The 16,849-nt window shown below is 45.8% G+C and overlaps 1 protein-coding gene across 1 annotated transcript; it reads right to left on the reverse strand.

Moving 5' to 3' along the window:
- Positions 1-1,480: 1,480 nt before the first annotated feature.
- Positions 1,481-16,804, reverse strand: LOC306750046 (polycomb protein suz12-like; the record flags this gene model as incomplete). The annotated part of the gene is made up of 16 exons (XM_079233428.1): positions 1,481-2,060; positions 5,741-5,820; positions 5,902-6,094; positions 7,137-7,294; positions 7,846-7,989; positions 8,771-8,859; positions 8,953-9,127; positions 9,276-9,381; positions 9,508-9,610; positions 9,951-10,182; positions 10,296-10,381; positions 10,675-10,724; positions 11,053-11,121; positions 15,407-15,471; positions 15,589-15,635; positions 16,618-16,804. The coding sequence occupies 16 exons, from the start codon at positions 16,802-16,804 to the stop codon at positions 1,616-1,618; spliced, it is 2,229 nt and encodes a 742-aa protein (XP_079089554.1). The 3' UTR covers positions 1,481-1,615.
- Between the last annotated feature and the right edge of the window lie 45 nt (positions 16,805-16,849).

The raw sequence follows: 16,849 nt of genomic DNA on the forward strand, positions 1-16,849 counted from the left end.
GATTTCAAGGCAGTGATTTTTAATTTTATTTCACCCCAAAAAAAAAAAAAAAAAGGCAAGAAAAGTTCACACGAGACAAGAAACAAGAAATCTGCAGCAAAATGTTATCCCCTTTGGTGTGAAAACTAAAATAAACTACAAAAGCTCCCGTGTGGCGTTCAGGGCTCCAGGAGAATCGTAGTCAAAAGCTAATTTATTACAGCTTTACAGAGTCGTATGTACAAAAAGATAAAAATAAAAATTGTGAGAGACTATTTAATTCCATTAATTAATATTTTGTCAATTCATCATTTAGATGATACATTATTCAGCAGCTCTTTCAGTGTGTGAGGACACACTAAAATAACAAAAAATCCTGGTTTTGAATTGTGGATTATAAAAAGGAGGCGGAGCAGGAAGTGGGAGGTGTAGCAGGAAGTGGGAGGTGTAGCAGGAAGTGGGAAGTTTAGCAGGAAGTGGGAGGTGTAGCAGGAAGTGGGAGGTGTAGCAGGAAGTGGGAAGTTTAGCAGGAAGTGGGAAGTTTAGCAGGAAGTGGGAGGTGTAGCAGGAAGTGGGAGGTGTAGCAGGAAGTGGGAAGTTTAGCAGGAAGTGGGAGGTGTAGCAGGAAGTGGGAGGTGTAGCAGGAAGTGGGAAGTTTAGCAGGAAGTGGGAGGCAGAGCAGAAAGTGTGAGGCAGAGCAGGAAGTGGGAGGCAGAGCAGGAAGTGTGAGGCAGAGCAGGAAGTGGGAGGTGTAGCAGGAAGTGGGAGGTGTAGCAGGAAGTGGGAAGTTTAGCAGGAAGTGGGAGGTGTAGCAGGAAGTGGGAGGCAGAGCAGAAAGTGTGAGGCAGAGCAGGAAGTGGGAGGCAGAGCAGGAAGTGTGAGGCAGAGCAGGAAGTGGGAGGCCTGGTGGTGTTTGTGAGAGCTGGCAGTGAGAAAACTAAAAAAATGAAAGATCTAGCACCGGAAGAAACATCAGATCCAAGACTCTGATCAAGTCTGTGTTCCTCTTGAGAAAAATATAGTAAAAGAATGAGGTGATCAGGGGGAGAATATCAGAGACATCTGGACACGGATCAGAGACGTGGAGACCAGATCAGAGACCTGACTAGACAACCAGAGAACCAGGAAGAATCCTTGAGACTTAAACAGAGACCCACAGACCTGGTCAGACCCCCAGAGACCTGGTCAGACACAGAATAAGAGCCCTGGCACTTTAACAGAGGCCAGATTAGACACAGAGACGACGTCGGACACCTGGAGACACAAGAGTCCTCTGAGGCTAACCAGAGACCCGGACACCGGACCAGAGACCTGATGGGCCTTGAGACCCGTAACCGCGACACTAACGTAAAACACCCTCAAGTCACACAGAAAAAAAACCTTTGGTGGAGCCGAGTGCTGCAGGAACTGATTGGTTCTTCACACCGAGACGACAAAAAGGAAAAGTTGAGTTCGAAAGAGGAAGAGTCCGAACTTGATCCAGATTAAAAAAGGACTGGATTCAGTCGGTGGTTCAGTCTGAATGAACTCAGTGGGCTGGAAATGAAAAGGTGAACTTCATCTCGTTTCTGATCCCGGCATGAACCCGTTGGTCTGTCACCTTGGTTTGTTTTTATTTCTTTATTCTGTTTTCTCTTCAGTTTGCAACCGAATCAGAACCGGAGAGTTTCCTCTTGCTGCTCGTCCGTTCGGTCGCGGCCTCCTCCTCTTCCTCCTCTTCCTCTTTCTGGCCTCCGTTCTCCACACATCCGCTGCTCGTCTCCTCGTGACCGGCTGGGTCCTCGAGGTCCGGATCCAGCTCCGGCTGGGACTCCACGGCCGTCTCCCAGTCCTCCTCCTCGTCCTCCTCTTCATCCTTCTCCTCGTCTTCCTCCTCCTGGTCCCGGTGGGCGCCCTGGCTCTGCAGGAGGCGTAGGCGGGCCATGGCCTGGTCGATGGTCTGCGTGCTGACCAGGTTGAAGTCGTGCATGCTGATCAGGTGCAGCAGGAAGTTGCGGCAGAGGTCGTTCCTGACGATGTGGACGCCGTGGCGATCGGCGAACAGCAGGCAGGACTCGTTCATCTGGTTGTCCGCTATGAACCTGAGATATGAACGAGATTCTATTAAGAGTTATGAATGAGATTCTATTAAGAGCTATGAATGAGATTCTATTAAGAGTTATGAATGAGATTCTATTAAGAGTTATGAATGAGATTCTATTAAGAGAGAGTTATGAATGAGATTCTATTAAGAGTTATGAATGAGATTCTATTAAGAGTTATGAATGAGATTCTATTAAGAGAGAGTAATGAATGAGATTCTATTAAGAGCTATGAATGAGATTCTATTAAGAGTTATGAATGAGATTCTATTAAGAGAGAGTTATGAATGAGATTCTATTAAGAGAGAGTTATGAATGAGATTCTATTAAGAGTTATGAATGAGATTCTATTAAGAGTTATGAATGAGATTTTATTAAGAGTTATGAATGAGATTCTATTAAGAGTTATGAATGAGATTCTATTAAGAGTTATGAATGAGATTCTATTAAGAGTTATGAATGAGATTTTATTAAGAGAGAGTTATGAATGAGAGTCAGAAAACCAGGAAGTGAGTCAGCTTCATGACACTTCCTGGTTTTTGTTTAGATGTCTGAAATAAAGTCTGTGTTTAAAACCAGCGTTTAGTTCTCCAATATAAAGCAGGTCAGTGAACACCTCTTAGCTCAGTGGTGGAGACGTGAAGTCATGTGACCTGGTGGTGCTCCTCTATAGGCTAACATGAAGTCATGTGACCTGGTGGAGCTCCTCTATAGGCTAACATGAAGTCATGTGACCTGGTGGAGCTCCTCTATAGGCTAACATGAAGTCATGTGACCTGGTGGAGCTCCTCTATAGGCTAACATGAAGTCATGTGACCTGGTGGTGCTCCTCTACAACATGAAGTCATGTGACCTGGTGGAGCTCCTCTATAGGCTAACATGAAGTCATGTGACCTGGTGGAGCTCCTCTATAGGCTAACATGAAGTCATGTGACCTGGTGGAGCTCCTCTATAGGCTAACATGAAGTCATGTGACCTGGTGGAGCTCCTCTACAACATGAAGTCATGTGACCTGGTGGAGCTCCTCTACAACATGAAGTCATGTGACCTGGGGGGGGTTATTCTTCATACCTGGCTAAACAAAGTCAAGCAAATGTCCTAATCTCCATCTTAAATTAGCGAGATGATTGACATCAGGCTGTCTGGGTTTCTTCACGGCTGATCCGCGCTGAAACGTCTCGTTCATTCTAGCCAGACGTCAGTCATCTGATAAATGCGCCGCTCCTCTTCAGAAGGATAATAATGGAGCACTGACACCACCATGTTCTACCAGTACAATGACAATAAACTCAGAGGAACCTCTTTTTATTTCTCTGCTGAGAAGCAGGAGATGATCATGAAGGCATATGAGGAAGTCAATACCGTAGTCATTCACAGCAAACGTCTTGCGAATATTCCAACGTTTTTGCAACATTGTTGCCGTGAACGCAGCTTTAACTCCGCCCCCTCTGAGAGACATAAGCGTCTAAATATATCAGACAAGTTAAATGAGTCAGTGTTGAGAAAATGTATCGGCAAATTTGAAGTGCTTCATCACCCAAATCAATCAGATTATATCTACGAATAAATATATACTTATGAGGATATATGTACTGTATGCACGTATGAATCATGTACTATATATATATATGTGTATATGAGTTTGAATATGTTATGGGCGGATCAGTATGTATGTTTTATTCATAATCAGAAATTCAATCAATTGAAGCAGTGAAAATAAATTATGTTCTCTGTATTCTCATCACGATCACCTTAATCATGTTCTACAATAATGAGATGCATGGTGTACTAATAACACTGTCATATAATTATGATGCTTTAACACATCCATAAGTTTCTTAAGAGCTAAATAAACTTAAGAACAGCGGCATGCAGCGGCTGACAGTCTGTGTCTGAGACGGCGATCAGCTGCGCCTGTGGTGATCAATGTCCGCGGCTCGAGAAGCTTTCGTAAATAAATTATTTCTTGCCGGCAAAATCTATATCGCTGCGTACAGGAAGTCATGATGATGTAAAGGATCCTGGCGATGTGGAAGAACTCTCTCCCTATAAAACTAATATAACTAATATCGCTCCTTCATCAATGAGGAAGGGAGCTGCCTCTTTTGTCCGTGGGAGTGTCCAGCTTATCCAGTGAAGTTCAGTAAGCCTGCCCGGGAGCAGGTTTACATTTTTGGATGTGTTGCTATGGTGATTAATCTAAGCTTGCTTCGAGAAACCGAGAACGCCTGACCTACGTCATCTTATCCTGACAATTAGCCGCTAACTCAGTAAGCCAGGTACGAGAAATAGGGCCCTGGTGGAGCTCCTCTAGAGACTAACATGAAGCCATGTGACCTGGTGGAGCTCCTCTATAGGCTAACATGAAGTCATGTGACCTGGTGGAGCTCCTCTAGAGACTAACATGAAGCCATGTGACCTGGTGGAGCTCCTCTATAGGCTAACATGAAGTCATGTGACCTGGTGGAGCTCCTCTATAGGCTAACATGAAGTCATGTGACCTGGTGGAGCTCCTCTATAGGCTAACATGAAGTCATGTGACCTGGTGGAGCTCCTCTATAGGCTAACATGAAGTCATGTGACCTGGTGGAGCTCCTCTATAGGCTAACATGAAGTCATGTGACCTGGTAGAGCTCCTCTATAGGCTAACATGAAGTCATGTGACCTGGTGGAGCTCCTCTATAGGCTAACATGAAGTCATGTGACCTGGTGGAGCTCCTCTATAGGCTAACATGAAGTCATGTGACCTGGTGGAGCTCCTCTAGAGACTAACATGAAGCCATGTGACCTGGTGGAGCTCCTCTATAGGCTAACATGAAGTCATGTGACCTGGTGGAGCTCCTCTAGAGACTAACATGAAGCCATGTGACCTGGTGGAGCTCCTCTATAGGCTAACATGAAGTCATGTGACCTGGTGGAGCTCCTCTATAGGCTAACATGAAGTCATGTGACCTGGTGGAGCTCCTCTATAGGCTAACATGAAGTCATGTGACCTGGTGGAGCTCCTCTATAGGCTAACATGAAGTCATGTGACCTGGTGGAGCTCCTCTATAGGCTAACATGAAGTCATGTGACCTGGTGGAGCTCCTCTAGAGACTAACATGAAGCCATGTGACCTGGTGGAGCTCCTCTATAGGCTAACATGAAGTCATGTGACCTGGTGGAGCTCCTCTATAGGCTAACATGAAGTCATGTGACCTGGTGGAGCTCCTCTATAGGCTAACATGAAGTCATGTGACCTGGTGGAGCTCCTCTAGAGACTAACATGAAGCCATGTGACCTGGTGGAGCTCCTCTATAGGCTAACATGAAGTCATGTGACCTGGTGGAGCTCCTCTATAGGCTAACATGAAGTCATGTGACCTGGTGGAGCTCCTCTAGAGACTAACATGAAGTCATGTGACCTGGTGGAGCTCCTCTAGAGACTAACATGAAGTCATGTGACCTGGTGGAGCTCCTCTATAGGCTAACATGAAGTCATGTGACCTGGTGGAGCTCCTCTAGAGACTAACATGAAGTCATGTGACCTGGTGGAGCTCCTCTAGAGACTAACATGAAGTCATGTGACCTGGTGGAGCTCCTCTATAGGCTAACATGAAGTCATGTGACCTGGTGGAGCTGATGAACTGAAGGTGTAGGTGTGTAAACGTGCGTCACAGAGTATTTGCTGACCGCACACACCCGTGCTTCATGACGTGGAGGTTCCACAGCTTCATGATCTCCTTCTCCCCCTCGTTGACGTCGGTGAAATCCTCGATTTGCTGCGGAGAGACAGGACACTCAGGTTTCTGACGTAAGCTTAAGAGACGCAAGGCCCCGCCTCCGGCGGGCCGTGAACTGACCATGGCGGTCTTCTCTTTGAGCCAGTCGGGGTCGCGCTCGTCCTCGCTGTCCATCTCCATCTCCTGCGGGCGCAGCGGCACGCAGCTGTCGCTATGGAAGTACAGCCGGTTGTGTCCGCTGATGATCGGCTGCTCCTGGTCGCCGTCCTCCGGCTCCAGGAACTCGGACAGACTCGCCTTCGTTCTCTGGGGTCTGGAGTTTTCAAAACGGAGAAGAATAATATTATATATATATGTATATATGTACCGTAAAAGTCGGGTTACAAGCCGCTACTACCTTCGGTCAGTGTCCCTGTTAGCTCCCCGCTGTAGCCAGCTAGCGCTCCTGCTAGGCGCTAACCACCGAAGGTAGTTGGACCAGCCCCGGCACCCGGCTCGGGCGGAAGGGACGCGGGCAGTAGCAGCAGCAGTGGGGAGCTAGCTGCTGCTAGCTCCCCACAGGCTAGCTACTAGCAACTGGCTAGCACTGCTGCTAGCTTGCTACAGCGGGGACACCCACCCGAGGTAGAAGCGGCTTGCAACCCGACTTTTAAGCCTAGTTCATGGTTCGCCGTCGACGCGACGCAGTCGTAGAGCATTCGAAGTTCTGCGTCGAGGGAACGCGTTGCCTGCAATTAACCGCCATGCCGCCAGGGGGGTGTGGCTGTGTGGTTTCAGGGGTTATATAGGGGCCGAATCCTTTTTCTTCCGGTCACAGTAAACAGTAAACAATGGCGACCAAGTTGGAGCGGCTGCATTTGGAGTTGGAGCTCATCAATATTGAAGAGCAAATGCTTATATTGCAAATGTTGAAGCGCAGGCGACAGAGAAGACGTCTTCTCCTGACGGAGAAGCATAGATTAGGCTTTACAGTATATGTAAAGTATCCTGGAGAACTAGGTTAAAACACTGTCCAGTGGTCGATGCATCTCCTGTAGTAATACACCGACTATGGAGGAGTACTTCTAAAACACCAGAACTATCTCTTTAAACGGCACATAGCCGCGGAAAAGATAATCTCACTTTCCCACCGCTTCCTGCTTTAGTTAGTTTCGCTACAGACATGTGACTCGTCTGAGCCAATCAGAAGCTTGAGAAATGCTGCTGCAGATCACAACCGAGCCTGGAAAAGAATTCAGGGATTTCTGCAGGATTTAAGTCAACAAACCTCCCAACGACCCCTTTCACAGCGAGTATGACGTACTTATGAAGTACACATGAAGTACACATGAAGTACACATGAAGTGAAGCAGCACCTGCAGACCACCACGTGCGTGACGGCCGTCCTCTTGACCGGCCCGTTCCGGCTGAAGGCGAAGCCCGGCTGGCTGTGGATGTCCTGCGGGTTCCCTGCGTACGAGCCGTCGTAGCACTCGTTGATGGAGACCTCCACCTTCGCTCCTTTGGCGTGCGGCTGCAGAAAGATCGGGACGCGTGAGTGACGAGTTCTGCTCAACATCTTGTAAAAATCACTCATTACCACCTTTCTTTCTTTAAAGTTTTTAATCTTTTGAGAAAAGCCTTTAAATCAGATTAAACCAGTTCTAAAAGTGTTTTATTCTCTTCTTTTGTCCCAGTTTCTGCACTTAAAGATCAGGATTTATTCAAGTTAATTGTTACGGTTTGAAAGGTGGCGTATAAATCAAGTGTGTTATTATTATTAGTGAACATTTTAGAAACAAAAACATATTATAATGATCTATAAATAGATACTTTTTAATGCTCTTTTCTTTTTAAACCTGTAGTTTTACTTTGATTAATCAGGAATATTAATGTTTTCTGGACTTGTAAATTAATTTATCAGGATATTTAGATGTTTTATGGACTTTTACTTTAATTTATCAGGATATTTAGATGTTTTATGGACTTGTACTTTAATTTATCAGATAATTTGATGTTCTATGGAGTTGTGCTTTCATTGATCAGGATCGTTTGATGTCCTCTGGACCTCGGCGCCCGTCTCACCACATAGTTGAAGATGAAGCGGGAGTGAGACAGCTTGAGGTGCTTGATCAGGCTGTAGAGCTTCCTGCAGTTGAGCGTGCACCAGGGACAGTGCAGGTCGTCTCTGGCCTCCGTCTGCTGCCGCGTGTTGCTGTTGTACTGAAACTGGAGAAAGACAGAAACGTGAGCGACAGACACACAAACACTCAGCTTTAACTCCACCTCGTCTCTCCCAAGGGTGGCTTGAACTGTCCGTCTTTCTACAGTAAGTATTTTATATTCAATATCAGTGTACGTGAACGCTGTATTGAGAATATTTATATCTCTTTCCTTTGCTGTGTCCTCTTCCACCAGACTTCATGGACAGAAACAGTGATTTTACCTCAGAACACAGGAGCTTCTGGCCTCTAGTTTGTTTGTGTTACTTTATTGAATCCGAACTAATCTTTTCAAAACACAAAAGTCCCACAGTCAAACTAACAGATGGAGTATTTGTACCTCTCAGAACCGTGTGTTCTGAGAGGTACAAATACTTGTTTTATCAATGGAGTCTTGTAGCCTTGAAGAGAGCCTTGATCAGGAAGGTAAAACTATTCTAAAAACACTTTTTATTTCCCTCATCTTAGTTGGAACTTCATTTCCGAGGTCGATATCTTCTGACATCCATATTTACAAAACTGCAAAAACTTTATTCGTTAGCTCCCGAAAGAGAGTTCTGATAATATTATTATGTCGTTTATGAATTCCACAGTTAATCCAGGTCTCCCAGTATAGCGTGTAATAGTTATTAAAGGGTTATCTCTAAATAAAACTGAGAGAAACACCACGAATGTTTGGTAAACCCCAACGTTTAACCCGCTTCAGCACAACCCGATGTTCAGCGGGATGTCGGCAGCAAACGGTTGGGCCTGAGTGTGAGGCGGTGAAACTCAAGGAGGAGACCGACCTGGTAGAAGATGCGCAGCTTCTGTCGGGGCTCGGCGGAGACGAGTTCTCTTCTGGTTTGCACGTCAGCGTTTATGGATTCTTTAACGGCTGCAGCGCAGGAGGAGAAATCAGTCACGTCTTTAATGATCATGAAAACCCCCGTGCTGTTCTTTATGCATTTGTTTTTGTTCCCAGGCTCACCCAGAGTGTGTGTGGCCCTCAGGGTGCTGGGCCGGGGGTCCTGGTTGGTCTCGGAGTTGCGGGTGGCCAGAGGTTTGGCCACGGGCGCCGTGGAGCGGTCGGAGGAGTCGCTGGTCCAGCGCAGCGTGAACTGCAGGGTCGGGCCCTGAGAGAAGCTCTCGAAGGGCGGCAAGCGCTGCACATGGAGACGGAGCGCATCATTTATTACGCACACAAACATCACGGCTCAAATATAGAACCAACACATCGCGTTTCTCTGTTTTCTAACGTTCAGAACATCATAATAACAATAAGAGGATTTCTTCTACATCGTGAACACACACCTTTCCGTCCAGGATGGTCTCCCACGTGGCCCTCTTCTTGGTGACCGGACACTCCTCCATCTCCTGCATGGACACCTCGTACTCGCCATCCAGCAGCTGCAGACGTCTGGACACACGCGCACACACACACACACACACACACACACACACACACACACACACACACAGTCACTCTTCGGGATCAGAACAAAGCCGTCGTTGCGTCTCTCCGCCGGTGGTTTGTGCGCCTCACCTATTTTTGTCGAAGACCGTCATCTGAGCCACAAACGTGGTTTCTCCCTCCTCCCTGAGACTGGAGCTCCTCCTCTTCCTGTTCACCACTTCCTCTGTGAACTCTGAGAGGCACAGCGTGACATGTGACCCACCTTTCCATTTCCACAGTGACCACAAAGAGCCGAACGACAATCAAGAGAACAGAAACAAAACGCGGTTTGTTACAATCGCTTCCGTTTAATTTAACGCTAACTCATCAAGTTATTCACTGAGTTTAAAGCTCAAGTTATTGATGATGTTTAAAAGGTTTTGGGACTAAAAGATAATAAAGAGTCCACTCAGGTTTTAGATGTTGTTTTCCTGAACGTGACAAACAATCTTTAGGTAGTTAAGACTCCGATTCATTTTAATATAAATCAAGACGCTTTACATTTATAAAAGAACCGGTAGCAGAAGACAGACCTCGGCTGTGGTGGTTCTCTCCGTTGGCGAGGCCGTTGATCTGGGGGCGGGGGCAACCGGGCCTCGACACCCTGAAGAGCAGCGAGTACGACTTCACCATGTGAGAGTTGCTGGGCTCGAACTCGCTGCTGGGAACCAGCAGGGAGGGGCAGCAGGTCTTGGAGGCCGGGTCTGGGTTCAGAGGAACCTGCTTCTGCCCCGTGGGGACCTGCTTCACGGGGCAGCTCACGTCCTGAACAGAGGGGGGGGGGGGGGTTAGGGTTCTGACGCCATCCGTGAGGGGAGACGAGGACACACACACACACACACACACACACACACACACACACACAGGGGAACACACACCTTCCTCTTCTTGTGACAGACTTTGACCAGCAGCACCTCCAGAGACACAGAGTTCTGCTCGTTCTCACTGTCCTGAGACGGCTTCACTGAGGACAGACACACACACACACACACACACACACACACACACACACACACACACACACACACACACACAGAGAGAGAATCAGTGCAGGAACACCTTTTCTGACCTCTCGACACTTAAAGCAGCTTTATTCATGATAATAATAAACATATATATAGAAGAATGTTTTTAATTCATCCGTAATGTTCAGTATAATCGTTGGATGCTGTCGCTTTAAATGTGTGACGCGTCGCCTCTTTTCCTCGAGTAAAGGACGTTGGGAACCGTCCTGAAAAGAATAAATAAAAGACTCACCAGCTTTGTGAAAGAAGCCCGTGAAGGTGAGCTGCAGGTTGGAGGCCAAGCTGTGGAACACAAAACACACCAGGGATTAAAACAGAGGATTCAGATTTGATCAAATGTCCACGAGACGTGAAGATCAGATCAGTCGGTCTGAAAGTGGGGAAACAAAAGAGAAGATTTTAAAAGATGGTGGCGAGGAATATTTTGGAAAACAAACAAACAAACAAGTTGGCCAGTATTCAGAGTTCATCTTCAGAACCACAACTATAATGTACACACACACACATATATATATATATATACATATATACATATACATACATACATACATGTATACATTTGTATATTCTGGGTTATTAAAGCGTCAGCAGACAGACGGTTGTTGTTTACCTGTGAGTCTCCTGTTCGCCTCGCATCTTTTCCACTTTGAACAACAGATTGTCAACCTTGGAGCTTTTCCTGTAGAGCAAACAAACAGCAAGTCAACAACAACACTGACCTCAGTCACAACAACAACACTGACCTCAGTCACCACAACAACAACAACACTGACCTCAGTCACAACAACAACAACAACAACACTGACCTCAGTCACAACAACAACACTGACCTCAGTCACAACAACAACAACAACAACACTGACCTCAGTCACAACAACAACAACACTGACCTCAGTCACCACAACAACACTGACCTCAGTCACCACAACAACAACAACACTGACCTCAGTCACAACAACAACAACAACAACACTGACCTCAGTCACCACAACAACAACAACACTGACCTCAGTCACAACAACAACACTGACCTCAGTCACAACAACAACAACACTGACCTCAGTCACAACAACAACAACACTGACCTCCAGTCACAACAACAACAACACTGACCTCAGTCACAACAACAACAACACTGACCTCAGTCACAACAACAACACTGACCTCAGTCACAACAACAACAACAACACTGACCTCCAGTCACAACAACAACACTGACCTCAGTCACAACAACAACACTGACCTCAGTCACAACAACAACACTGACCTCAGTCACAACAACAACAACAACACTGACCTCAGTCACAAATAACAACAACAACACTGACCTCCAGTCACAACAACAACACTGACCTCAATCACCACAACAACACTGACCTCAATCACCACAACAACACTGACCTCAGTCACAACAACAACAACACTGACCTCAGTCACAACAACAACAACACTGACCTCAGTCACAACAACAACAACACTGACCTCAGTCACAACAACAACAACACTGACCTCCAGTCACAACAACAACACTGACCTCAGTCACAACAACAACACTGACCTCAGTCACAACAACAACAACAACACTGACCTCAGTCACAACAACAACAACAACACTGACCTCCAGTCACCACAACAACACTGACCTCAGTCACCACAACAACAACACTGACCTCAGTCACAACAACAACAACACTGACCTCAGTCACAACAACAACAACACTGACCTCAGTCACAACAACAACAACACTGACCTCAGTCACCACAACAACAACACTGACCTCAGTCACAACAACAACACTGACCTCAGTCACCACAACAACAACACTGACCTCAGTCACAACAACAACACTGACCTCAGTCACCACAACAACACTGACCTCAGTCACAACAACAACAACAACACTGACCTCAGTCACAACAACAACAACAACACTGACCTCAGTCACAACAACAACAACAACACTGACCTCCAGTCACAACAACAACAACACTGACCTCCAGTCACAACAACAACACTGACCTCAGGTCACAACAACAACAACACTGACCTCAGTCACAACAACAACAACACTGACCTCAGTCACAACAACAACACTGACCTCAGTCACAACAACAACACTGACCTCAGTCACCACAACAACACTGACCTCAGTCACAACAACAACACTGACCTCAGTCACAACAACAACACTGACCTCAGTCACCACAACAACAACAACACTGACCTCAGTCACAACAACAACACTGACCTCAGTCACAACAACAACACTGACCTCAGTCACAACAACAACACTGACCTCAGTCACAACAACAACAACACTGACCTCAGTCACCACAATAACAACAACACTGACCTCAGTCACAACAACAACAACACTGACCTCAGTCACAACAACAACAACACTGACCTCAGTCACAACAACAACAACACTGACCTCAGTCACAACAACAACAACACTGACCTCAGTCACAACAACAACAACACTGACCTCAGTCACAACAACAACAACAACACTGACCTCAGTCACAACAACAACAACACTGACCTCAGTCACAACAACAACAACACTGACCTCAGTCACAACAACAACAACACTGACCTCAGTCACCACAACAACACTGACCTCAGTCACAACAACAACACTGACCTCAGTCACAACAACAACAACACTGACCTCAGTCACAACAACAACAACACTGACCTCAGTCACAACAACAACAACACTGACCTCAGTCACAACAACACTGACCTCAGTCACAACAACACTGACCTCAGTCACAACAACAACAACACTGACCTCAGTCACAACAACAACACTGACCTCAGTCACAACAACAACAACACTGACCTCAGTCACAACAACACTGACCTCAGTCACAACAACAACAACACTGACCTCAGTCACAACAACAACACTGACCTCAGTCACAACAACAACAACACTGACCTCAGTCACAACAACAACACTGACCTCAGTCACAACAACAACACTGACCTCAGTCACAACAACAACACTGACCTCAGTCACAACAACAACAACAACACTGACCTCAGTCACAACAACAACACTGACCTCAGTCACAACAACAACAACACTGACCTCAGTCACAACAACAACAACACTGACCTCAGTCACAACAACACTGACCTCAGTCACAACAACAACACTGACCTCAGTCACAACAACACTGACCTCAGTCACAACAACAACACTGACCTCAGTCACAACAACAACAACACTGACCTCAGTCACAACAACAACAACACTGACCTCAGTCACAACAACAACACTGACCTCAGTCACAACAACAACAACACTGACCTCAGTCACAACAACACTGACCTCAGTCACAACAACAACAACACTGACCTCAGTCACAACAACAACACTGACCTCAGTCACAACAACAACACTGACCTCAGTCACAACACAGATCTCTGTATAGATTCAGTCCCCTGACAAACTGCACCTCCAGAGTTCAACGTTCATGTTTTTTTTTTTTACTTGCTCAAAGTCACTTTTCACATGTTTTTATTCATTGATTCATAAATGTTGATTGAATGACAACACCAACAGTCTCACTGCAGTTTGTGAATTCGTCAAAACTAAATCCATCTATTGGGTTTCGTGCTGAGCGATTTGTCCATTTCTTTCTTTTAACTCTAAAAAACTAAAGTTAAGTTGAGGCAACAACACTACTGTTGTTCAGGTGCAGCAGGCAGGAGGTGAACATCAGCTAGAGGGAAACCGGCTGCAGATCAGAACGTTGTCGGTTTTATTACTTGGACTCAACCGGCTCTGTAACGCTGGCTGTGGTTGGGAGACGTGCCCACCTGGCTCAGATCTGTGGATCGGTGGCCTCACATAATTCTCGCTTCCGTCCAACTCCAATCTGAGCGGCCGTCTAACGAGCCGGAGTAACTGGAACCAGCTGGGCGGCTTCGAGGGGTCTCAGGACCCGGGACCCCTCACACTGAATCACCACTGTGGGCTCAACTTTGACATCGACCGAAGACGCACAAGATCCCCTTTCTGAAACGTCTGTTGGCTCCGGACATCGGCCGGGGCCTTGAACTTTAACTTTAACTGGTTTCCAGGGACGTAAAACCTCCAGACGTGGAGCACGAGAGAGAAGCTGCTCGGGCATCAAACACCTCAAACCAGCCTCTCCTCCTGTGTGGAGCTCACTCATGCGGCTGAAGCCAGCAGTGGAAAGTGAAAGTGAGCCGAGCCGCCGCATGGTTCACTCGCTCCGCTTCACATCAGGAAAAACACACCTTCTTGTAACGGCGGCCATCTTTAGTCCTTTAGTCCCCAACAACACACAGAGAGTTGCTGCTGCTCAGAGGACGAGCAGCAGTCCGATGAGAGGCTAGAGCTAACTTTTACAAGTTTGAATTGATGTAAAAACTCAATTAATAAGTCATTAATTTTTTATTTCAAGAATGTCTCATAAGTGTGTTTGGTTTTCAAAAGGATTGTTTATATATAAAAAAAAGTGAGGGTTACAAGTGTGAATGAAATATATAAAGATATATTTCAGGCTTTCTGTTTTCCATATTAAATTGTGGCTTCACTGTAATGATTGACTGAATAAAACACACTACTACTACACAGTTTGGTTGCCAGTGAGAGAATAAACACCACATTCAACTTGCTTCTGCTGCAGCGTTTGTGACTTCAAACAGTGAAGAACACAGGCGGCGCCCCGCAGCGCGTCATGTGACATCGACGTGGTTAAAGCGCCCCTGAAGCACCGGCGGCTCGTATCAGGAGATCTGCTGTATGCAAAGCGGCCTAACGGAAAACGTCTCTGCTATCTCAGCCTCGACGTATCCATCGGCCTCCACCTACAGGCGGTTGACTCTCTCAGATAATAAGTTTAACGCCACGTTTCAGGTTTAACAAACCATATAGAAAAACACGATTTTCTATAAAGCGCAGGATTTTTTATTTATTTACCTTTTGACGTTATTCCTTGAGTTTCTGTGGGACATGTAGGTGAGCGTCCTGTGCAAGAATATAGGCTGAGGGACGAGAAGAGAACAAACAAGCGTTAGAATTCTTCCTCGACGCGCCCGGAGCGACAGGAACGTCTCCTCTCGTCTCAATGGTCGACGCATCGTGGAGGAGGCGACACTCACCGCGATCAGGTTCCTGGTGCGGAGGAACCGGTAGATCTGGGTCGGTTCTGCAAATAAATACAGCTTCTTCATCATCATCATCATCATCATCATCAGAACATCTCTTTGATATTTAGCCTTTTATGGGAGGATTTTGAAAGGTTAAAAAGCACGATGGGCTCAGTGCAATGATTAATTTAATGAATGAAAACTGTTTAAACTCGTAGAGAGTACTACATCTCAGGAGGTACATATAGTACTTTTTACCACATCACATCTCAGAGGTACATATTGTACTTTTTACTGTACTACATCTCAGGAGGTACATACAGTACTTTTTACTGCCCTATATCTCAGAGGTACATAAAGTACTTTGTAACCGCATCTTAGAGGTAAATATTGTACTTTCTACTGTACTACATCTAAGAGGTACATATTGTACTTTCTATTTCACTACATCTCAGAGGTACATATAGTACTTTTTACCACAGCTCAGAGGTAAATATTGTACTTTTTATTGTACTACATCTCAGAGGTGAGTATTGTACTTTGTAATGTACAACATCTCAGAGGTACATGCAGTACCTTTAACCACATCTCAGGAGGTAAATATTGTACTTTGTAATGTACTACATCTCAGAGGTGCATGTAGTACATGTGTTAGTCAGACGACAGTTCTTTAAATTCCTTCCTGTCCTGTGAACAACACGCAACTCTGGTAAGTCACACAGTAATAAACTTAAACATCTAGAGCAGTACAATGTAATTGTAATAATCCAGAAACCTAACATATAATAATAAAAACACGAACAGGGAACATTTGACTGACCAGTCAAAACTTTAAGTATATTAATACTTCCATACATACACACTGCATGCTATATACTTTTACTTGAGTAAGGTTTTGAGTCCATGCCTGTTACTTGTAGGAGTATTTCCAGGTGGTTTAAGTACTTTTACTGCAGTAAAGCATCCGATATTAAACTTCCTGAGACCCTAAAACAACACTACTGTTTCTAAACAGGCAACACGGGGACCACAGCAACTCACTCTCGAAGGCCTGCAGGAACAACTCGTGGTCGGCTTGAATGAGTTGCATGTTGGGCTTCTTGGCTGCAACCATCGCAGAGGAGGAAGAGGAGGAGGAGGACGACTGGTATAACCCGTTGGTTTTACCTCCAGAAGCAAACCCCGCCGGCTGGCTTCCACCTGAGGAGCCCTGCTTCTGTGGAGCCATTTTGCAAAAACAAAACGACCAAAGTAACTGTCCCAAAAAAAAAAA

This window comes from Taurulus bubalis, assembly GCF_910589615.1.
Source record: "Taurulus bubalis genome assembly, chromosome: 17".
Classification (NCBI taxonomy): Eukaryota; Metazoa; Chordata; class Actinopteri; order Perciformes; family Cottidae; genus Taurulus; species Taurulus bubalis.